The sequence below is a fragment of the Salvia hispanica genome, chromosome 1 (genome assembly GCF_029641045.1).
Source record: "Salvia hispanica isolate PSC_SH4W2 chromosome 1, Shi_PSC_v1, whole genome shotgun sequence".
NCBI lineage: Eukaryota > Viridiplantae > Streptophyta > Magnoliopsida > Lamiales > Lamiaceae > Salvia > Salvia hispanica.
In genome coordinates, this window is record NC_142692.1 from 60725091 (window position 1) to 60748717 (window position 23627).

Genomic DNA, 23627 nt, shown 5'->3' on the forward strand with positions numbered 1-23627 from the left:
AAATTTAAAGAAGACTAGTTCGATGGCGGCGGGGGAATCCCCAATTGCTGTCGGAGGGTTCGTATCCTCCAGTGAGCATCTTTTTGCTCGGCAGTCATCCGAGACGTATCGGCGTTAATGACGTTAGTCAAAATGACCAATAACGTGTTGGGGTTTGGAGGCATTGCAGGGGGTGGAGGCAGCACAAAGGGAGCGGGAGCGGAAGTCGTCGCCGTTTTCCTTCTCGACGGCCGGCGTTGTGAACCGCTCGAGCTGGCATCAAAGCTATCCAAGTGAGCTCCGATAAGTTGGCTTGCCACCTCGTCCTCGCCAACGTCGGATAGCGACCTCGACCTTTAGCAGGAGGAGTTGGAGGAGGATTGGACGCCTCCCTTATACTTCGGAAGATGACACACCTTCTGCCAAGTGTTGAGATGCTTGAATGGTTTGTAATGTATTGTTTGGTAGGCTGACATGGGGGTCGTGATGATGTCGACCTCGTTGGTGCCGCTCCCTGCCTACCGCGGTTACTCGAGGTAATACCCCTGGAACTTTTGGATTTCTTCGTTAGCTCTTCTGATGACATTGCACACCATACTCTCAGTGCGCTCCACTGTTCCAGCCGTTAGGTCGGCATTGTACCAGCGAGTGACGCAGTACCAAAACCTCTCCCCGGTTTGGTTCATGCGTACCTCCGCATCTTGGGAGATCGCGACATATGCATCGCATATCTTCTCCATCTCGGGCGGAGAGTATAGGTGCGGACATTGGGGTCACCGACACTGCCACGGGTACGGACACGGACACCACGATCACCGTGACTGCCAGAAGCGCCCTCCGGAATTTGGGACAACAGTTGCGTCGAGCGCTCCCTCCTGATCTGTGTTCAGGTGCCCACCCGTATTGCCTATCGAGGGCATCTTGCATGTCCACCGGATAAGGCCGGTAGCCACCCGAAATTTGCGAACCTTGGGTAAGAGGAGGGGGCGAGATATTCTTATCTGGCGAAGGGAATGGCGAACTGCCGAGCAATCGTGGTTCCATCCGCAGGAGTAGGATGGGTGTTCACCGGAGCCGGACATATTTGCAAGAGAGAAAGAGTGAGAATTTAGAGAAAATGAGATTGATGACAGAGTTGTTTGGTGTAGTGTGGTATGATTTTTTGTGTTGAAATTAGGGGTATTTATAGATGAAAATGTGATTTTTGGGATAAAAATAATGAAAAATAAATTAAAAGTGAGATAAAACTGATATATTTTATTGGGAAGTGAGAAAATAAATTTTTTTATTTAAATATGAAAAATCAGATTTTTTGAATTAAAAAAAAAAAATATATATATATATATATATATATATATATATATGAAAAATGCCAACGGCATTGCCGTTGGCGAATCACAATGCGTCGGCACGGTGGGTGCTCGTTGCGACGAGCACCTCTGTGGATGCTCTTAACAACTCGATTTTTCAAATTATTGGCGTAGCATTTTGAAATATATTTTCTTTTAATTTTTAGAAAATCCCAAAATCAAAATTTTAAAATAGTATTCTTTTTAATGTAAAAAGAGTAAAGTATGAGAGATGGAAAAATAGAGGTGTGAAAAGAATAAAGTAGGTGAAAAATAAAATTAGAGAGAAGAATTTTTGCTTAAAAATAAAATGACTAACTTATGGTGGTTGGACATCTAAAAACTGGAAATGACTCGCTTAAGTATGACAGACAAAATAGTACGTAACAAAGAATTTAATATTTTAATTACATGGTTGCAATTTATACGAAATAACAAAGAATTTGATGTGAACAGTTGTCTTGTTGTCCATAAATATAAAGGAAAAACATAAGGATGTCAATTTTGGACCCGACACGATAATCAGACACAAATCAGCATGAAAATAATGGGTTCTGGTCAAGTCTTATTAGGTTTGTGTACTTATTGGTTAACCCTTTAAGAACCTGAAAATTTTGGGTTGATTGTGGGTTCGATACAGATAATCCATTAAGAAATAATATTACTATTATTTTTTATTTAATTTCTTGTTAATCAAATTTTAATAGTGGAAAATAAATTTTTATCATGTAAATCAAGTTTAAAATTAGATTTAATCATGATGTATTAACAAGTTTTAATCGTGAAATATCGAATTCGAGGCATTATCGTGTCGTGTCAACCCATATTATATCGTGGCTCAAAAGTAAATTGTACTCACTCCGTCCAGAATAAGAGTTATTTTGTCACGACACAAGTTTTAAAAAATGTAAAGAAAAGTGGATTGATTAAGTTAGGGCAATATGGATTCCACTTATATATATTAGTTGTATAATAAAATGTGAATGAAATAAGTTGTTGGAATGTGGGGACTACTTACCATTTATGGTAATAGTGAATTAATACTCCTAATTAATACTCCTACTCATGGATGGACAGAAAAAGCAAAAAGCACGACTCTTATTTAGGGACGAAGTATGATGTAGAATTTCAACTGGTTTGGATTATGGATGATCTCAGAAAAATTCCCTCTAAAACCAACAAAATAATCTTTCGCAATACATAAGAGCATCTCCAATGGTAGGCTAGCCACCGGCTAGCCGATTGACGTGGCTAGCCGATCGGCTAGCCGAACCATTAGAGTAGGCTAGTCGAATTTCGGCGAAAAAATCGGCGTGGGCTAGCCGATCGCGTGTGGCTGGCCGATGCGCTGGCCGCCATTGTGGCGGCCCGATCGGCCAGCGATCGGCCAGCGCTATTTTTTAATTTTTGTTTAATTCTTTTTTTTTAATTTTTGAAAAACTATATAAATGCGATTTTCTCTATCTCTAAATTTCTGTACAAGAGCAACATCTAGCGATGGACAACAACAACTAGCCCAATACAAAATTAAGACCTAAAACAAAAACAGCGAGACCCCCGTTCGGCTAGCGGCAAACTATAACGGATTCAAGGCATACTAACATTTTTAATGTATTTTTTTAATAAATTAGTGAGGAGTAGAATGGGGCGGTGGCTCGTGTGTGGAAGCCCGGATTTTTTTTTATTATGTAATTTTTTTGATTTTTAGTTAATGTACTTTTTTTTAAAAATAAAATTAATGAATTTTCCCGTATATGTCTCGTAAATTTAATTCGGTAATTTAATCGTGATTTTAATTTTTTAAATGTAGTATATTTTGAATTATTTTTATTGCGGCTGGCCTAAATCTGATGTGGCAGGTAGATTTTTTAGTGCTGCTGACGTGGCAGGGGAGAGAATGGCTAGCCTATTGCTGGCCTATTGCTTGCCTATATACCATTGGAGATGCTCTAAACATTTAAAAAGAGAGAAGAAAAAAAAGACACTAATACAAGAGAAAGGGTATATCTTAACAAGGAAAAACATTACCAACTTACTCAAGTATGCGGGTCGAATCAGGTATTATCGTTACATTAGACATATATCCTATTCCTAACAAAAGAGAATCAGAATAGCAAGACTGCAAGAGGACTGGATGAAAGCTACACACACATACAACCTACACTCAATGATCTTCGACAGAGTCTCACTTAATTCATAACTAAACCAGCAATGCTATAAATTCTTGGTTTATATGTTTACAACAAGGGAGATTCCGATATGCCCTTTTCAAGAATCACAATATATCATCATAAGCAACAATTTCCCTGCCCCTGAAAGTACCTGAACCACCACCAACAGCAGCAGCAACATTAAGCCCATCATTGTTGTTGGGGCTGCTATTTGTGGCCTCGTTGCCACCTCTCTCGTCTCGAGGATTCACTATAGCTGACCCCAGCTTGTTACCTCTTCCATGCCTGCGGAGGGGCATTTCGGGCCTCACTAGCCTAGACGACAGCCCTTCCTTCCTGCCAACTCCCCCCTCCTGCTGTGAAACTGGATTAGTTGCCCACATCACCTGAACCTTCACAACACAACAGTTCGGCATCAACCACACTTAGGTCATACATAATTACTACTATTAAATTTGCTCTACGAAAACCATCACATTCCACATCTACACCAATTTCTAATCTCCCCTCACACACACAGAAAGTTCAGAAGAAAAAGCTTTTCGATAAATCCCGATTGGCTAAATTCCCAATTTCCAATTTTGACGCACACACACAGAATGTAGAACACAAACTACATAAGATCTTTCTTGGATCCATTAACTGGCTAAAATCAGTTCAATAGCTTTTCAATAAAGCACAAAATTTTCAGTCTCCACACACACAAAATGCAGAACACGCTGTTCTTACTTGCATTTCTTTACTAGCTAAAATCAGAAAATTAGCTTTTGAAAAAAAAAACCTAGTTAGCTAATTCTCAATTTTTAATCTCCCTCGCTCACACTCACATACACATACAAACAATGAAAAGACAAGTTTATTTCTTGAACCGATTCACCAACCACAACCAGTTTAACTTTAACAGCTCATCAACAAACCCCAATTAGCTACAGCAGACGCATCAAGAAATCGGTTCGAATCAAGACTTAATAAAAGAGAGAAAGAGGGAGCATACTGGAGTGGAATGTAGGGAAACGGGAAAACTGGAATCAAGGGCCGCATCGACGGCGGATTGGGCGGCCTCGTTGGATCTGAAATTGATGTAAGCAACTCCATCAGGCTCCATCCGGGTCCGCGATATGGGGCCGTACACTTCGAACCTCGATTTGAGGTCGAGCACGGAGCACTCCGGGGGCACGCCGATCACCACCACCGACGTCGGCACTTTAGCGGCGGCGGGCTTGGAATTGGCGTCGGCATCGTCCGCGTCGAGGGTGAGCGGGCGGCGACGCTTCGGCAGAGAATAAGGGGCATGGCGGGAGTAGTAGGGCTTCTCTCTCTTCCTGCTATTCATGGCTGGAGTCAATTTCAGTTTCGTTTTTCCCCCTTTCTTTCCCAATCTAGGGATTAGGGTTTAAGTTGAAACGATGAGTACCAATCATTTTCAACATTGTTAAGTGTATTTGGTTTGTAAGATAAAATAATATTTACTTAGAGTAACTTCAATGGAAGAAGGTAAATGAAAAGGGTATATCATGCTTATACCTTCTCAAAAAGTGCAATATACTTTTTTAAAAAGCAATCAACTCCAAGGATAAAAGGTATATAGAAAGGTATATCATTTAAAAAAAATAAAATAATAGTACAAGATGCATTAAAAAACATAAAGTGTAATACCTTCTCAAATACCTACCCCTTGGAGAATGATTTTTTATGAAAAGAAGGTAAATATGGTCGTTATATGATTTTACCTCTCCATCAATAGAGAGGTAAAGATACCTCTTCAAAATGGGAAAAGGTATAATACCTTCTCAAATACCTCTCCCCTTGGAAAATGATTTTTCATGAAGAAAAGGTAAATATGGTAGTTATATGACTATACCCCTTCATTTACCTCTCCCCTTGGAGATGCTCTTAGACAAATGTCTCAGGTGTCATATTTTTTCTTTTTTATTTGTCTCACAAAAGATATTACATTTTTTTTTATTTCTGAGGTTAATATAAATATATTATTTTTTCTTTCCATTAATACACAAAATAACACCTCCTAAAATTTTGTGTCAATCCCCAAATGTGACATCTATTATGAGACAAAGAAAGTATTAAGATATAATTTAGGATTGAGTTGTGAGATTGTTTTAGTCATATGTGGTTAGCTATGACTAATTATCCCATGATTATTGAGTTATGAGATTGAATCTCATGAACTAAACACACAACAAATTTAATCTTAGATACAAACCTTCAAACTGAACACCCCTTATAATTTTACTCCCTCCGTTTTTTAAAAATAGCAACTCTATCATTTTTAGTGCGTTCCTTAAAAATAACAACTTTCAAACTTTCCACTTTAGGAAATTTTTACACCCCTAATAAATTGGACCCCATCATCCACTAAGACTAATTTCATTACTTTTTTCTCTTCATCTCTCTTACTCTGCCAATTTTTATCACTCTCTCTTACTTTACCAAATTGTACATTAAAACTTGTGTCGTTTCAAATTTCCCTATTTTAAAAAAACGGAGGTAGTATTTAATGGGGAGCACTATACTCCCTGTACTCATATGGATACAACATCCTACCAATCTGGACCCTTTAATATTGAGATGTGTGGTGTAGATTCCATAAACTAAGCTTGCATCGTTTATTCAATTCGTTGCATCGAAGGGTAAAATTGCCAGTTCCCATATGAAAACAGGTCTTACGAAATTGAAGGCGCAAGATTTCAGGATCAATCAATATACATCCCCATCAACTTAAATTCAATTGAAACCTCTCAATTGAATCTTTCTACTCCCACCTAGACCTGCCCACGGTTCATGAACCAGCAGTTTCGGTTCGGAACCGTCGGTTCCGGTTTTGAAAAATATGGAACCGGAACCGAACCGTGAGACTATTTCACGGTTTCGGTTTCGGTTAAAAAACCAGCGGTTGCGGTTCCGAATCGCCGGTTTTTGGACGGTTCGTAACGGTTTAGGTTCGGTTTTGCAGTTTTTTTTCTTTTATTTTTTTTTGTCATGTAGTTTGAAATTATAAAATAAATTGAAATAAGAAAATAGATAGTTTAAATTGAAGTAAGATGAGTAAGGTGAAAATGATATCAAATTTACAATTTCAATATACAAATTACAATGTGATATAATTTACAAACAAATTACAATGTGATATACTTTACAAACAAATTACAATGTGATATAATTTACAAGTGTCGTACTCGTCTAAACGTAAACAAAAAAAACATGAAATGGGGGAAAAAAGAAAAAAATTAAAATGGCTTGAGCTCAACTTAAACTTTCAAAGTTAGACTTTTCAAATTTAGATTGAAGAGAGAAATTCTTGAACAAGAATGGGGTGAATGTAAGTGAGAATAGAGGGGAGTATTTATAGATAAAAATGGAGGGAAATGAAATCCAATTTGAATTTAAAATCAACATTTAAATAATAAATAAATAAAATTTAAAAAATACTCCTCCGTCCCAAGATAAGTGACCTACTTCTTTTGGGCACGAGATTTAAGGAATGATATTTAAATAAGTTAAAGTGGAGAGAGTAAAGTATGAGAGAGGGAAAAGTAGAGGAGAGGAGAGAGAATAAAGTAGGTGGAAAATAAAGTAACAGAGATGACTTTTTGCTAAAAATGGAAATAGGTCACTTATAGTGGGACACCCCAAAAAGGAATACAAGTCACTTATCTTGGGACGGAGGGAGTAGTGTTTTGTGCAATCATTTTTAAATAGTGCAACCATCACCAACCACCAACCAATGAACCAATCAATTTTGAAGAATGCATATTCATATTTTGAAGACTACATTATCATACGTAAAAAATGGTGAGGTTGCATTAACTAAATTAATTGAATTTAATTGATCTTGATTAAGTAAAACTAAATCATGTATGATCAATAATGCCAATGAACCAATCATTTTGAAGAATGCATATTCATATTTTAAATACTACATAATCATACTTAAAAAAACGGTGAGATTGCATATATAATGCTTTTATATACGAAAATAGTGCAACATTAATGCTACTTTTGATAATTACAAATTTTGATCTCATTTTGGTTTCTGCGACATTTTGTGCATTATTGCCACAAAGCACCCCTTTTCAATTTTTAGCAAAATAGATGTGGAATAACAATCAAATTGTATTAAATGTGATTAGTTATTTTGAGAGAGAAAAACAACATAATATACAGAAACAACTATAAATATTCACACAAGTCAATGTTCATATTTAAAAGTTCAAATATAAATCATGTTCCCTTCTTAATTTTGGTAGAAATCAAATCAATATCAAATCAATATTAATTCATGTTGGAACCGTGAAACCGCCGGTTAATCGGCGGTTCAGAATCGTCCGGAACCGGCGGTTCGGTCGCGGTTTCGATTCGAAAAATTTGGAACCTGAACCGAACCACGGTTCTAAAATTCACAATTTTGATTCAGAATATTTCTCGCGGTTTCGGTTCGGAACAGTAACTGGCGGTTACGATTTCGATTTTAACCGCTGGTTCGATAAACCTTGGACAGCTCTACTCCCACCATAATCGGTCACATATCTCCACTCCTATCAAATTTGATAAACCTAGATGCATCTTGTTGCTTTTCCACGGCCCCCCACTAAAAAACATTCACGAAATTCAGATACGAAGTTGCATCTCTTCCCAAAAGAGAGCGCAGAGAAGATTACGTTGGATACAATAATTTTATCCACAAATAAAGCCATTTCTTTCTTATGCTTTTGACCAGTAATCTCAGTTCCTTCAATTTTTTTAATCGATGTTTAGACGATATTTTTTTATTTAATTTTATACGGTTTTCAGTTTGTTCTCATGGCTAAAAGACGCTGTATTTTGAAATCCCCGATGACTGACGGCGCAGAAACTTTTGGAATGGTAAGTTTTGGATTTGTTTTTGGTAAATTTCTGGTGTGGGAATTTAGGATTTCTATCAAATTGGAGCACAAAGTGATCTATGTTTTCTGGGGTGGTGATTTTTTTTGTTCGCAATCACACAATGGTTTGATATGATATACATCATACATGTATTCCAAAGATTGCTTAATTTGGGTGAGAATTTGCTTAAGTTATGGGAAAAATTGCTTAATTTGAGAGTAGGGAGGTTTCAATTTATTCAAAGGATTGCTTATTTTGGGCAAGAATTTACTTAAGTTGTTGGAAAGATTGTTTAATTCGAGTGTAGAGAGGTTTCAATTTATTCGAAATATTACTTATTTTGGACGAGAATTTGCTTAAGTTGTTTGTAATTGTGCGTTAATAGTTTGCTTGTTTTGTTTGAAATATTGCTTCATTTGTTTGAGGATGTACTTATTTTGTACAACAATTTGCTTATTTAGTTTTCTGAAAATTGCAGATATTTAGCCTTAGCACTAATTGAAGGCAAAAACACATTGTTGGTTGGATAGTGTTAGCATCATACTTTTTTGGTTTTTTTTTTTGTTATAAATTGATGCATATTTGAAACATAGAAAATGCAATATTTTTTTACGATTGATGCAATAAATATGTATTCATTTACGAACTGCATCTGGATTATACTTGCCTGACTCAAGTGATTTTATTTATCCAGCAGGTAACAAGCGCCAAAAGGGAGGAAGCAATTAGTATGAGACTGAAATGATGATGTTGAAAATTTGCAGCAATGACAAAGGGACATAAAATGACTATATTTCAAAATTCTTCGGAAAATTTTGCAAGCCTGACTGCAACAATTTGAAAGATGTTTCCTAATTTTAATGGAATATGCTCTGATTGAAACTCTTGGAGATGGCTCAAACCAAATATTCGGAGTTTTATTGACTACGTGTCTAATGTCACCGAGTACAATTGTAATATTGTAGTGGAAGCGTGATATTTTTATGATCCATTATTTTGGACTGGTGGAATGTCTTTTAATATTGATGCATTTCGTGACATGTTGTGCAAACGTGTATGCTCATGTATTTTCAGATGAGTATTGTATCCAATATGTTTACTGATGCAATTTTATTGGTATTAAATGTGCACCGTATTTGTTCTAGTGCAACGTATATTCTAGTTCAATGAAATGCGATGACATGATTATTATGATGCAATGATTTGAGTATTGTGAGCAACCATATATTAATAAAATGCAAGCAATTTCTCGTGTATTAGATGCAACTGTTTGTGCATTAAGATGCAATTATTTATTTTGTAAAGCATACGATGCACTTGGTAAAACATAAAACTCAAATATGAACCTTATATATTGCATTACCAAAAATTAAATCTTTTATTGAAACTGAAAACGAAATAAAATATTTAAATCTGGGGATGAAATACATTTTTAATTAGACCGAAATATTATATTCTAATGAATTATTGATATTCATGAACACTCTTGTCAGAAATTATGGAATTCGACATTGTAAATTTAGGATAATTATAATTAATTTGGATTTCTGATTGAGAAAGAAATTATATAATCTTAAAAGAAAGAAAAAATAACTTCCCAGTAAAATAGTTAATGCATCAACAATACATCGGAAGAAAAATATTACTGATTGAATTGATTGGGCGTACATATAGGGTCAAAATTGCAAGACTTTTTGTTCCCTTTTCTTAGGGATGTCAATGTAGCCCGCAACCCGTGGGCTGGCCCGAATAGCCCGCTAAATTTATAGGGTTAGGGTCGGAAATTTCTAGCCCGATAAAAACAAAATCCGATAAGCCCGCACCCAATTAACCCGCAACCCGTTAGGGTCAGGTCCGAAAACCCGATGGGCTGGCCCGATAACCCGCTAAAATTTATATTTTTCAATTTTTTACTCCTAATTCAACACTTTGTTGACTAATTTTATGACATAGATAACTAAAAAAAGATAACTTTCAATTTTATGGTAAATATATAAATTATATATTGATTTTTTTATTAATATAATAATTGTTAAATAAATTAATCTCACTAAAAGAATATTTAAATTTTTAACATCATTAAAATTTCATGAAATATCACAAATATTAGTATTTTATGATTGAGTTTAAGCATATATATCAAATTTATCATAATTAAATATTTTATATTTTATAAATATAACTAATTTTCATCATGATTTATTGGATTGTTCGAGCCTTAACCTTATCGGTAGCAACCCGATTAATCCGTCGGGCTAGCCCGAAACCCGAGCTTTTAGGGTTAGGGCCGAACTTTTACAACCCGAAAGAAATCACAACCCGGCAAGCCCGCACCCGATTGACCCGCAACCCGAGTAGGATTAGCCCGAAACCCGATGGGCCGACCCGATTGACATCCCTACCTTTTCTATATATATGCAGCATAATAAATAGTAAATCCTAGGTGGATGTTTCCAGGTAGTCCGATGTGTTAATCTAATGGATGATATGTGTAGAAAATTGTGAACTCAAATTGTGATATTTTTGAAGTGCATCCCAGTGTTTAATTTAGAGTAAAGGTTAAAATTGGTCCTGAATATATGACCATTTAACATTTTTGGTCCTAAACATTATCTTTTGGATTTTTTGGTCCTGCACATATGAAAATTTGATCATTTTGGTCCTCCGTCAACATTTCTGCTAGAAACTAACGGTCAACGGGTTTAAACCCGATTTTGACCAAAATTAACATTTTAATTCTGATTTTCTCCTTAATTAATTCACTAACTATTATTATAAATATTCTTTTAAAATTAAAAAATTAGAATTAAATATTATGAAGAAACTTGGGGGATTGTTGAGAAGGGTTCAGCACCGCCGCCGGAGAAGTGTTGGAGCTCCGGGTGGTGGTGGTCGGCGATGCTGAACAGCGGCGAGGCGACGGCGGAGGTGTAGGGGTTCGTCGGCAGGTGCATTTGCGCTCACCTCTGCTTCGACTCCGGTGAAGTCAATTTGGACGGCGGCGGCGATTTGAATTACTTGCAGAGGTGACGAAATCGCCGGCGTGCAGCAGTACATCTGAAACGAGCAAGGGGTCGGGGCTGTCTCTGTTTAGATCTGAGAGTAGAATCAAGGCGAGGGAGCGGGCCAAGGAGCGAGTCGCGGAGAAGGAGAAGGAGTCGACTCATCCGCCCTCTCTCAACCCTATCTCTCACACTACTTCCTTCACCGAGCTCTTGAGTGGCGGAATCGGTAATTCCAACTCCGGCGCCCCAAGGCACTGGTCCTCCACTCCCATGGACTACTTCACCTCTGGCCTACTAGCCCCGCCCTCCGCCGCTCGTTCCGCCCGCGCAAATGCACCTGCCGGCGAACCCCTACACCTCCGCCGTTGCCTTGCCGCTGTTCAGCATCGCTGACCACCACCACCCGGAGCTCCAGCACTTCTCCTGCGGCTGGACCCTTCTCAATTAATTAAATATTCTAATTTTAAAAGAATATTTATAATAATAGTTAGTGAATTAATTAAGGAGAAAATCAGAATTAAAATGTTAATTTTGGTCAAAATTGGGTTTAAGCCCGTTGACCGTTAGTTTCTAACGGAAATTTTGACGGAGGACCAAAATGATCAAATTTCCATATGTCCAGGACCAAAAAATCCAAAAAGATAATGTTTAGGACCAAAAACATAAAATGACTATATGTTCATGACCAATTTTGGCCTTTACTCTTTAATTTATACTTATTGCTATACTCTGATTAATGAGTTATTTCATGGATTAATTTATAATGATTGGTACTCACCGTTACAATTTCTGTTAATTAATCATTTTTTCAATATTCTTATAATCTTATTTAATTTCCTTTTCCCCCTTTCTTTCCCAATTTAATAATAAAATAATTAGATATAAATGACTATGATTATTTTGGTTGATGCTACACTAAGAAATAAGTATATATACACATGTAGCCATTTTTGTATTTTTTTTAGAAGTAAAATAATTGAATGTGAAAATCTATGATTAAATTGTTGGACAATAACACTAAAGAAACTAAGTATATACGCATGCAGTCACTTTTATAACTTATAATTATAAGAATTTAAAAATACTACTAATATTTCATTGGATGATAAAACTAAGAAATTAAGTATATAATCATGTAGTCATTTATAACTTGGAATTATCAGAATTATTTATAATAAAATAATTAGATATGAATGACTATGAAAATTTTGTTTGATGGTAAGAATAAGAAATTAAGTATATATGCATTTAGTCATTTTCATAATTTAAAATTTTAAAAATTATTTAACAATAAAATAATTGGATATGAATGACTATGAATAAATTGTTGAACGATAACACTAAGAAATTAATGTATAGAGTCGTTTTTATATCTTAGAATTTTAAGAATCATTTAATTATAAAATAATTGTAAGCGAAATATTTTATAAGAAATTCCTTATCCATCACGTAATAACCAAATAGCAAGTTCTATACATATACAAAAGGAGAGTTTTTGGAAAATCTTATAAGAGTAAAGGTCAATTTTAGTCCTAAACATATGACCAAAAGATGAATTTGGTCCATAACATTCATTTTTTGAAAAACAAGTCCATAATAAATGAAATCCTTGTCGGTGTGGTCCTTTTTTACGGTTCCGTTAAAAAACTAATGATCATGCCACTGTGCAATTAGAGTTGACCGTTAGTTTTTTGACGGAACCGTAAAAAAAAGGACTACTTAGGTGACATATTTGTTATGGACCTTTTTTCAAAAAGTTAATGTTTTAGACCATTCATATTCTGGTCATATGTCTAGGACCAAAATTAACTTTTACTAACCTTTACTCATTTTATAGTAATGCCATTTGACTTAAAAAATTATACTCCCTCCACCCCATAAAAATATGTGTGCCATTTTCATTCCATCCGGCCACAAGTATATGTGCATTTCATTTTTTAGAAAGTTATATCAATTTAATAATGTAGGTCCCACTATCCATTAACACTATTTTAACTCTCATTCTCCTCTCTCTCTTATTATCTTAGTTCCCGTTCCAAATCCATTGCTTATATTTTTATGGGACGGAGGGATCATGTGTGATTAAACATATGATTAAATGTTAAAAACGTGTGATTACGAGAACTCTAATAAATTATAACGTACTTTCTTATGTCAATAGAAGACAATCAATTAGAATTAAATTTAATCTAATAAAACCACACAATGAGAGTAGCACTTGAACTTCTACACATTTGGTTCATGTTAAAAAAAAATATATATTGAGTCACTAAGAGTCAATAGAGAAGAACATAAAAGGGATTAGATTGCCAAAAGCTACTAAATTTTCAATAAATACCAATTCTGTTAATTAAAATTGTCATGACCGTGGTGAAAAAAAATATACCTCACGGAAGTGATTCTCATGCGCTGCTGCCTCAAACGTGCTATTGCCGTCATGAACTGAAAGGTTTCACGATGAAAGTCCAGCAAATGCGCTGTTGGAGGAAGAACGAAAATGAACATTACGTCTAAAAAGGTTGAGGAGCTACCAAAAATAACATGGATTAGTTGCTAGAAATTGCAGGCGATGAAGTGTAGAGAAAAACATGAAGGAGACGATGAAGTGTAGAGAAGAAGATGTAGGAGGCGCTGCGAGCGTGAGAAAGATGGAGGATATCAATTTTTATTTATTTTGAATGTTATTTTTGAAATTTCAATTATGTAACTTAAATTTTAATTATGAAAACATAAATAGTCCAAATCAAGTTTTTTTAGCATGCGAATTACAAATGTAATATCAATAGTTCAAATCTACTCTCTCTGTCCCACTCTAAGCGACATAGTTTTCTTTCGAGATGTCTCACTCATACGATACATTTAGAAACATCTCTTTCTCTATTTTCCCCCTCTCTCTTACTCCCTCCGTTCCATAATAATAGAGTCATTTTGTCATTTTGGTACGTTCCATAGTAATAGAGTCATTTCCCTTTTTAGTAAAAGTCAACACATTTTTCCACACCTCCTTTATTCTCTCTTCACCTGTTTACCTTTTTCATTTTCCACTTTACTCTCTCTTTACTCAACTCGCCTAACACAATTTTTCCATTACTATGGAACGGAGGGAGTACTTTATACTCTCCACTTTACACACAAAACAATAGTACTTCATCAAATCACATGCCGAATTAGAAATGCTTCACTTAAAATGGGACGGAGGTTTCTTTAGCTTGTGAATTACAAATGTTTGGAAAGGTAATGTGAATTGTGAAACATAAATAAGACCTATGAAACGTGTTTATTTAATTAATTATACTGTCCAATGCACACAACCAAAGAAAAAATCAGCGAAAATCTAAGTAGAAGTAAGAAGTAAGTTTCCACAATCAAAATCAGACATTCTAACAAAAGGCTCAACAGTAAACTTAGACAAAAACATCTTCCTAAAAAAGGAAACAAATCTGTTATCAGTCTCTTGCAAGACACCAACAACATATGCTGTACTGACAAGACTAAAGCTTCTCCATCTCCTCTCTCTCCCGAACTTGTCCAACCCCTTCTCCATTTTCACATAGACCTCCTCGTCACCCACTTGCGATAGAGCTTCGCCCAGACACCTTGCAAGAACGACGGAATCCTCAATAGCAGAACATGCTCCTTGACCTAAGTCCGGAGTCATCGGATGCAGGGCATCCCCGAGCACACACACACCCTTCTTCACAATGTTTCCAAACAAAATGTCCCATGGCGATCTGAACTTTAGATGCGCCAATGAGATGCTATCTAGCTCCGTCCTCTCCACTACATCCAACACATGGTTCTGTGCAGTGCCGATTTTACTCATCACAAACTGCTTCATTTTCATGGGATCACGCTCGCTCTCATCATCTGCGCCAAACCCAAACCATGCACACTATGAATAGACACACACTATGAAGAGACACAAATTAGAGCAAATCAGTGACTCACATTTGAATAGTGATGGACTGAAAGTGCAGAACCAGTATATGCCCTTGTCATCACAGGGTGCAAAACCAAGGCGCACGCCTCCACCAAAGTAGGCATAGAGCTTCGGCTCGAAGCCATGGCCTTGTGGATACACCACGTAGCCTCTGATGGCTGCTCGCCCAGCGCTTATTGGACTCTTGAGCCCCATCCACTTTGCCACAATTGAATTCACTCCATCACACCCCAGCAACGCCTAATTTTGATTATAATTTGTTATTTAAAAAAAAAACATCAATATTTTGTAGACTAAACTGAATCTTTTTTCTCTAGACCTTAGCTCGGTAAACAGAGCCATCTGCAAGATGAACTAGTTTGAAGTTACCAGACTCCTGAATGTTAACAATCTTGGAAGAATATCTCACACTCTCCCGTGGCAATTCTCTCTCCAGAAGTTCCAATAAATCTGTTCTTCTCACACATCTGCTCTCAAACTTGCCACTACATGTAATTTGATTAACAAATACTACTAAACAGATTCAAAATTGGACAAAACAAGGACTTACTTACAGCTTGAAATCTGTCTCAGAAGAGATGGAATCCAAGCAACCAACTTCAAACCTAATAGGAATACAAGAAAATGAGCAAAGGAAAGGAAATGATATGAGAGAATTAGAGGTGCAAACCCTTGAATTGGGAGAGATTTGGCCCTCATGGCGTCCCCGATTCCAACTGCATCAAGAGCTATCCACGCATTCGTCCACATGGTTAAGGCGAAGCCCGTGGATCTTAATTCATCAGACGACTCCAAAACCAGACTCTGAATGCCCAACCTATGCAGGCCGAGAGCTGTAGTAAGGCCAGCTATGCCGCCTCCAACTATTAAAATGTCTTGCTCGTGGATCGTAGCTTCCATCTTAAGATGAAGGATGGATCTGGATCACCTTTGATGTGTGTGTGGATCGCCTTTTTATTTTCTATAGCTGAAGAAGAAAGCAAATTGGCTTTTGCATTCAAGTTGGAACACACTTCAAGATTTGAATATTTGTTTATTCATTTCAAATTCTTTCCGCTCAATCAAATCAAGGTTACATACGCAGTTTTTCTTTTTCATTATTTTTTTTCCTCACACTCCAAATCTCCGGTGGTGCCCCTTCCACTAGAACTTCCCACTAAGGACTTCCCACAAAACTATCTGCCATGTCATCACTAGGACTTCCCATTCCACTGCCACATCACTAGGACTTCCCACTAGGACTTCCCGCAATTATTCAATTTACGGACTTTAAAATTTACGGAATTAAAATATCGACACGGAATATGAGAAAATTTGAAAACTTCATTAAAAAAAATTACATAATTAAAAAAAAATTACATAATTTAAAGAAAATTACATAATTTTAAAAAAAATTACATTATTTAAAAATAAAATTACATAATACCCTCGGCTCTCACTCCTCCTCGTCCTCGTCCCCGTCCTCGTCCCCGTCGCCCGTGCCGCTGCCGCCTCCGACGTGCCCGCCCTCAATCTCGACGCCATAATCATCAATGGGTGGCATTCCTAAATCGCGCCGACATTGATCGACCACATCCTTGCACAGCCTTTTGAACACAGGATCGTGGGTGTTAAACCACTTACTCGTGCTCCGTCAGGGTCTTCGTTAGTTGCGCGAGGGCGAGACGGTCGCTACCTGGGTCTTCTGGGGCTTCCGATTCGACCTCGTAGGACCCGCTGCCGCTGCCGCTTCCCCTCACCATCCGCTGCGCAGCCTTTTGCCCCATCGGGCGACGACGACGACGAGAGTCTGTTCGTGGTAGTGGGGACACTTCCTCGGCTTCGGGGAGCTCGTGCGAACCAGCACTGCTGCTGTACTCACCGGAAGAGTTGATCTTCGTCCGCTTCCAGTCCGAGTCGACACCCACAACAAACTTTTGCGACTCCCTGACCACGAGAAAGGCCTTCCATTGGTCAAACTCTTTGAACTTCAATTCTTTGCCGGGGTACTGAGCCAAGACTCGTCTCTTCACATCATCCTCAGACATGCCGCTGGTTACCATGCGCATGTTGTTTTGGTAGAGGGCGGCAAAACGACTGAGCTTAGGCCTCAACCGAAGCCACTGTTTCCGGCATTGCTTGGAAGTGCGAGGCTTCGCTCCAGACGGTTTGCATATGCGGTAGGCCTCACTAATGCGAAGCCACAATCGATCAACATACTGGTTCGGCCCGACATAGGGATCCTCTACTACACCGAGCCAGGCCTTTGCAAGTGCGGTATTTTCCCACACGGTCCAGATCGTCCTCCTCTCCTCCGCCTCATCCTCACCCTCCTCCTCTGCCCCCGTGTTCAAGGAAGAGGTCGAGACTTTGCCCTTGCCCCTACCTCCGCCCCTGGTCTTGCCCTTGCCTTTGCTCCTGCCCCTTGCAGCAGGCTCCGCCTCATCGGGAGTCTTACGGATCGGCGATAGCCCCAACTCCGCTCCCAGCTCCTCTAAAGAGAAAGTCTCGATGCCGGCGTACAGAGTCTCCGGAACAGTACTAGGGGAATCGTCGGCCAACAAATCTATATATGGGCGATAGACAGATTCCCTAGGCGTCCTCGGGCTCCTGTGCTGCATCGACCCACCCACTGCCATATTTGGCGGCGTACCGCCCATCCCCACTGCCCCGGGCATCATCCCACCCACCCCCGCCATATTTGACGGCATACCGCCCATCTCCGCTACCCCTGGCATCATCCCACCCACCCCCGCCATATTTGACGGCGTACCACCCATCCCCGCTGCCCCGGGCATCATCCCACCCATCTGATTCATCCACTGGAACATATTGTAGAACATTTGGGGAGTCATCCCCACCATCCCCGCCATCCGGGGTTTCATCCCCGCAAAGTTTCCCTCTGCTCCGGTGGGAATCGGGGGTGTGTTTCCTCCGCTCGTGGTGGGGGAATTCCTATTGTACTCCATTGTAGTAGAAATGAAATTTGTAGATTTAGAGAGAGAAACTTGTCAACACAAGTGGTGTGAATGAAATGAAGTTCAACGAGCCCTATTTATAGAGTTTAAAAAAAAAATAAAAAAAATATTAAAACCGGACATCCGAACGGGACGTCCGAGTGTCGCCACAACGGCGGACGTCCGCCCGCCCGTGGGGAGGACGGGCGAGCCCATGCGACGGGCGCGGGTGCCCTTCGGAGCCACTACGGCGGACGTCCGGTCGGACGTCGACGACGTCCTACCGGACATCCGCCATTGGAGACGCTCTAAGGACTTTTACAATTTACTACCTCCGTTACATACTAATTCATACGTTTCATGCGAATTAAAAAAATGTGTTATGTAAGTTAAGTAAATAAATTATAAAACAAGAAATTAAAAAAGTAGAGAAATAAAGAGAGGATAAAATAAGAGATAGTAAAACTACTCCCTTTGTCATAAAAGAATATACACTTTAGATTTGACATGGGTTTTAATGTAAAATTAGTAAAGTAGTAAAAGAGAGATAGTGAGAAAAAGTAATTAAAGTATTGTTAGTGGAGAATAAGTCTCACCTCATTAGAGAGAAAAGAGTTTCCAAAATTAAAAAGTGCATATTCTTGTGGGACGGACTAAAAAGGAAAGAGTGCACATTTTTGTGGGACGGAAGGAGTAAGTGAAAAGAAATATGTTGATTTTTACTAAAAAAAAGAAGAAATGACTCCACTACTGTGGAACGTACCAAAATGACAAAATGTGTAACATCCCAAAAAAAAGGGTTAGAAAATTTTATTTATTTATTTTCAAAGAAACTCCTCAAATTGGAGTTAATGGATATAAAATTTGATTTTTGAAATTGTTTATGACTAGTATTTCTGTAAGGGATTTATATCTTATAGGCAATGACGGACCCAGAAAATCCAATTCGTGGTGTCGAAAACTAATTAATAAATATAATATAATATAATATTTAAATAATTATTATATATATTAGTAAAATTTGAATATTGCATTATTTTTCATTTGGCAAGGTATTTAATAAGTTGAAATTATATTCTTCTGCCATGCACGGATACCTCGTTCAATTAAATCGAAGGTACTATCTTTTGTTTTAACTGGATTGTCACCAAGGATAGTGGTCACCCAGATTGTTCACTTTTGTTTGGACATGGACGAGGGGAGTATCTAGTTCCTGAACTTTTCTACAAATATCCTTCGTACGCAACTCAAACGTTCTTATCCTTTTTTTTTGTTTTAATGACTAACTTTCTTTCTGATTACATACTTTTTCTCTTCACTGCTCGGGAAAGCAAGAAGTGTTTATAATTGTTCGTCTATATTCGAGTCAATACTATGTTCTTAGAAGGAACGCATAGCTTAAGATTCTTAGTTCCTGGAAATACCTTACATGCAATGTGATTCATGAATTTACTCGAAAAGACACATTCTTTCAAAATCCCTTAACTTTTCTCAATCGAGAAAATATTTCATTTTTTCGTAATAATTTGCATAGAAATGCACCCCTTCCATTTGCACCTTCACTACATCTACAAAAAATAATGTTACTTCTTCTTCATCATTTAAAATATTTACTCGATAAAAACACATCAACTATTTCCTCAAAGCCTTTACTCAATAAAGAAACATCACCTCCTTTATCAAAATTTCCAAACTCTTTCTCTTGAATGTAACAAATTACTCTTTTTCTTTACAACACTCACTTCCAACTCTTTCTTTCGAGTCTATACTCGATAAAACTCATCTTTCTCAAAAATCTCATCTCTTTTTTTTCTTCTTCATTCATTCGCTTGAAACAAAAAAAACCTAATAAGACTCATCATACATTTCTCAAAAATCTGATATTTCATACCGGACCCGTTCATTTGACCGTCGGTCCCTGTACCTTTCTCTTTTTAAACCTTTTGAACATCTCTACTTGATTTTAAAAGAAAGAACAATTTACCTTTTCCTTGTTGAGCGTGATTGGTGGGAATGCTGATTCGTTGACTAATTAGATAGTCTAGTGATACAAGTCTAGACTGGTAACTGAAAGAGACTCTTGGGTTCAAAGCATCAAAGAAACTGCTCTGATACCACTCTGTCATGACCGCACTTTGCTAAGGATAGCAAAGCTGGGAAACCGTGACTAGGGGTGAGGAATAAGAAGAGGGGAACAGAAAGGGGATAATAATGACGAATATTCACTCAGAAATAAAAGGGAAACAACTTCAATTAACTTTTAATCACAAGAACTCGAATGGAGATCTTACTCTTCAATAAATATTTATCAGAGTATAGAAGAACAATACGCAGCGGAATGAACACGGTCACATGTATGGAGACATGCACCTCTGAGAGCCTCTACTTAAAATATAAAGAAAATCATAAACTCTGCTCAGCATTCCCCACCGTCACTGCTCAACCTGCATATTTAGAAATATATGCAGGGCTGAGTATAAAATACTCAGTGAACACATTGCCGAAACATACATACATAAAATGAAAATATTGTCATGCCATCACAATAACACTCGAGGGTTTTCTCTTAAAAGGCCCGTGCTTACAAAATTCTTTGTTCGACTGCGCAGTCTAAGTTCTTTCATACTTTGCCATATCTGAACACCAAGTGCCGTGGAGATGGTGCTCTCCCACGGTCACCTACATCTTTCTCCAGCCGGGGAGGTGGCCACCTCCCAACGGCCTCCACTATCTCATCTTTGTGCCGTGGAAGGTGGCCACCTTCCCACGGTCACCTGTGTACACTAATCCGAGTAGGGACACCACCCTCACTCGAACCCGAATTCGATTCTTACGTTCCAACCAAACAGATAGGCATAAAACAAATCATTTATGGCAAGACAACATCATTTTCACAAATAACAAAACATAAGTTTATATTTTCATCCACATTAGTATATAGGATAGAAAAGTTAACTTCGTTCGTTTAATTTCCTTAACTTGATTTTCTCGTTTTGACCTTAACTTGCGGAGATAACCTTTTTCAAGAATAAAAACAATAAAACATAAAATACTAATCAGACTTCAAGAATTTCTTAGACTTTAATAGGAATGCATGCCTCCTAATTAAAGCCTTTTATCTCGCTTTTCATCTTTCGCATATTTTAGATTAGCGGCCGCCCAAGGCGTTGCGTGCGACGCCGGTCTGCCGTTCACGCCCATATTTCTCTGTTGGCGCCTCGTAATTTCCACCACAATATCGAAATAAATTCCCAAAAATTATTCAAGCTCATAGTTAAATTATCGCAGTTATTTCCCTTCGCTTTTATATTTATTTTGTACTTGGGCAAAGATTATTCGTAGTTTGCAAATTATTCCGAGACTTAATTTAATAATTCCCCATGATTTAAATTGATTTATTGGCCCAAAGAATTATTAAAGGTCCAAGACTTAATTATTTTACTTGGCCCACCTTATTTCTCCACAATTAAAAGAATTGAGCCCAAACACCCAAAGCAAAAGGAAGGAGGCCCAAATTTAATTGTATACTCCCATCCTAAACACCACACGGTCAACCCCTCTCTCTCCCTTTTCCCTCATTTCTTCCGCCCCAAATCAGACCCCATCGACCTCAAACCCACAGCGACGGCAACTCGCAAATCGCCGGCCGTCACGCGCTCACTGGTCGCTGCCTCTCCTCCCTCTCGGCCTCAACCCCATTTCCCCCAATTTGAAAACCCCAACCTAGGAGTCCTAGTTCCACCATCTCCGATTTCTCCACCAGTACCGACGCCGCGCAGCTCCGCCGTCGAAGTCGCCATCACCTCTGCTGTCTGCGCATAGCCGGAAGCCGTCGCCCTCGCCGAGTGCTCACCCAGGTCCGCCGCCGCTGTCCAGTTCAGACCGGAACAGCCCTGAGGCAACACGGCAGCCCCCAAAACTAAGCCGAACATCCCCGAACCACCCCGATTCAACCCGCAAGATAAGTTCTTACTCAAAATTATGTTCTTTCTTGCATTTGCGTTTAATTACCATAGGGTGTGATCGATTGTAGTGTTCGGTTCAAGTTCACTGTTCAATTGGTGATGTTTCATTATGGTTGCTGGTTGATTAAGCTATGTGTGGGGGTGATGTGGGGTGATATGCGATGTACAAAGACGATCATAAGGGAAAGGATTTTACCTTCGTGGGTATGAACTTGGTTGTGCAATCTGTGGGGCTGAAAAGGAAACTCCTTGTGCTTGGCAGAATCGACTATGAACTTGGATAATTGGAGCAAGAATTACTGTTCTCCTAATCTCTGACCCTCTCGGCTTCCTCTCTCAATTTGCTAAAGGTTTGCGGTTTGTGAAAGATGGGAATGAGTATACCGTGGATATCATGAGGCACAAACTGAGAATTTGGAATTGATTGGGATTATCCTTGTGTGTTAGTGTGCAGGAGGTGGAGTGTAATCAAGCAGGGGTGGAAGAGATGATCAAGCGGGAGGTGGAGGTGGAGGAGCTACGTGGCTTGAATGGGAGGGGAGTAATCAAGGAGGAAGAGAAAGCTATTGCAACTTGTGTAAAGAGGGACATTTGGGCTTCAAGAAGAAATTCTTTTAATGATTTGGGTTTTTCAAGAATGGGCTCCAAAATAATGTATTTTTTTTAGGCCCACAAGAAATAAATTCTTTTATTTCTATTATATTTTATTTCTTAAATTTAAATTTATTACATAAAATTTATAATTAGTACTTTAGTGGCATGCTAAGTACTAAGCATAATTTACGACATCTCTTGATCGATTGCAAACATCTAATACTCCTTTAATTTTCGAAAAGGATTGAAGATTAAACAAGAAAAATAAAAATTCGGACACCCATTTAACGTCTTTTTAAGATCAACTAAAGATAGGAAAGATTCGGGATGTTTGAAGATCGGTATTTAGACTGTGTGCACAGAAAAGAATAACAAGATTCCTAGGTCCAGCAAATCCACTAGATCACAAGGTCTAGGAGCTCACTAGTCGTTGGAAAATCTCGGTCGTCGGACACACAGAATACTTATTCAAAAACCCTCAACCACTTATACTAAAACTTAGCACAGGGAAGTAGGGATCGATCCCACAGAGATGGATGCGTAATGAACATGCTTAAGGATCTGGAAATTATCTTTGGGTTGGCTGCTGCCACGCATTTTTGGGTTGAGGAAATTAAACTAAACTTGGAATTGAAATCTGCTACGCTAACAACTAGATCTAGGCAAAACAGAAATCATGCATGTAAATTGAAATCGGGACAATCACTAGATCTAAGAAATTATTCTAAATTACCTAGATCTGGGAAATAAACTGACGGTGTGGACCATGGCTGAAAAAGCAGAGTACGGACGAAAAGCTGGTAAAAC

General features: G+C 38.2%; 2 protein-coding genes and 2 long non-coding RNA genes across 4 annotated transcripts; 2 read left to right on the forward strand and 2 right to left on the reverse strand.

Annotated features, from left to right (window-relative positions):
* Positions 1 to 3332: 3332 nt before the first annotated feature.
* On the reverse strand, positions 3333 to 4899 carry LOC125218998 (homeobox leucine zipper protein). The gene is made up of 2 exons (XM_048120834.2): positions 4494 to 4899; positions 3333 to 3891 (listed from the first exon to the last, which is right to left on the reverse strand). The coding sequence occupies exons 1-2, from the start codon at positions 4830 to 4832 to the stop codon at positions 3604 to 3606; spliced, it is 627 nt and encodes a 208-aa protein (XP_047976791.1). The 5' UTR covers positions 4833 to 4899; the 3' UTR covers positions 3333 to 3603.
* Positions 4900 to 8045: 3146 nt separating this feature from the next.
* LOC125185490 (uncharacterized) lies at positions 8046 to 9524 on the forward strand. The gene is made up of 2 exons (XR_007170157.2): positions 8046 to 8380; positions 9075 to 9524. It is a non-coding gene; the product is annotated as an uncharacterized LOC125185490 (long non-coding RNA).
* A 5119-nt stretch (positions 9525 to 14643) lies between these two features.
* LOC125218541 (monooxygenase 2-like) lies at positions 14644 to 22676 on the reverse strand. Its single transcript, XM_048120229.2, has 6 exons — positions 22423 to 22676; positions 15996 to 16292; positions 15880 to 15930; positions 15645 to 15810; positions 15334 to 15565; positions 14644 to 15252 (listed from the first exon to the last, which is right to left on the reverse strand). Exons 2-6 carry the CDS (start codon positions 16223 to 16225, stop codon positions 14720 to 14722), a joined length of 1212 nt encoding a protein of 403 aa, XP_047976186.1. The 5' UTR covers positions 16226 to 16292; positions 22423 to 22676; the 3' UTR covers positions 14644 to 14719.
* LOC148934296 (uncharacterized) lies at positions 22436 to 22926 on the forward strand. The gene is made up of 2 exons (XR_016136954.1): positions 22436 to 22576; positions 22674 to 22926. It is a non-coding gene; the product is annotated as an uncharacterized LOC148934296 (long non-coding RNA).
* The last annotated feature ends 701 nt before the right edge of the window (positions 22927 to 23627 follow it).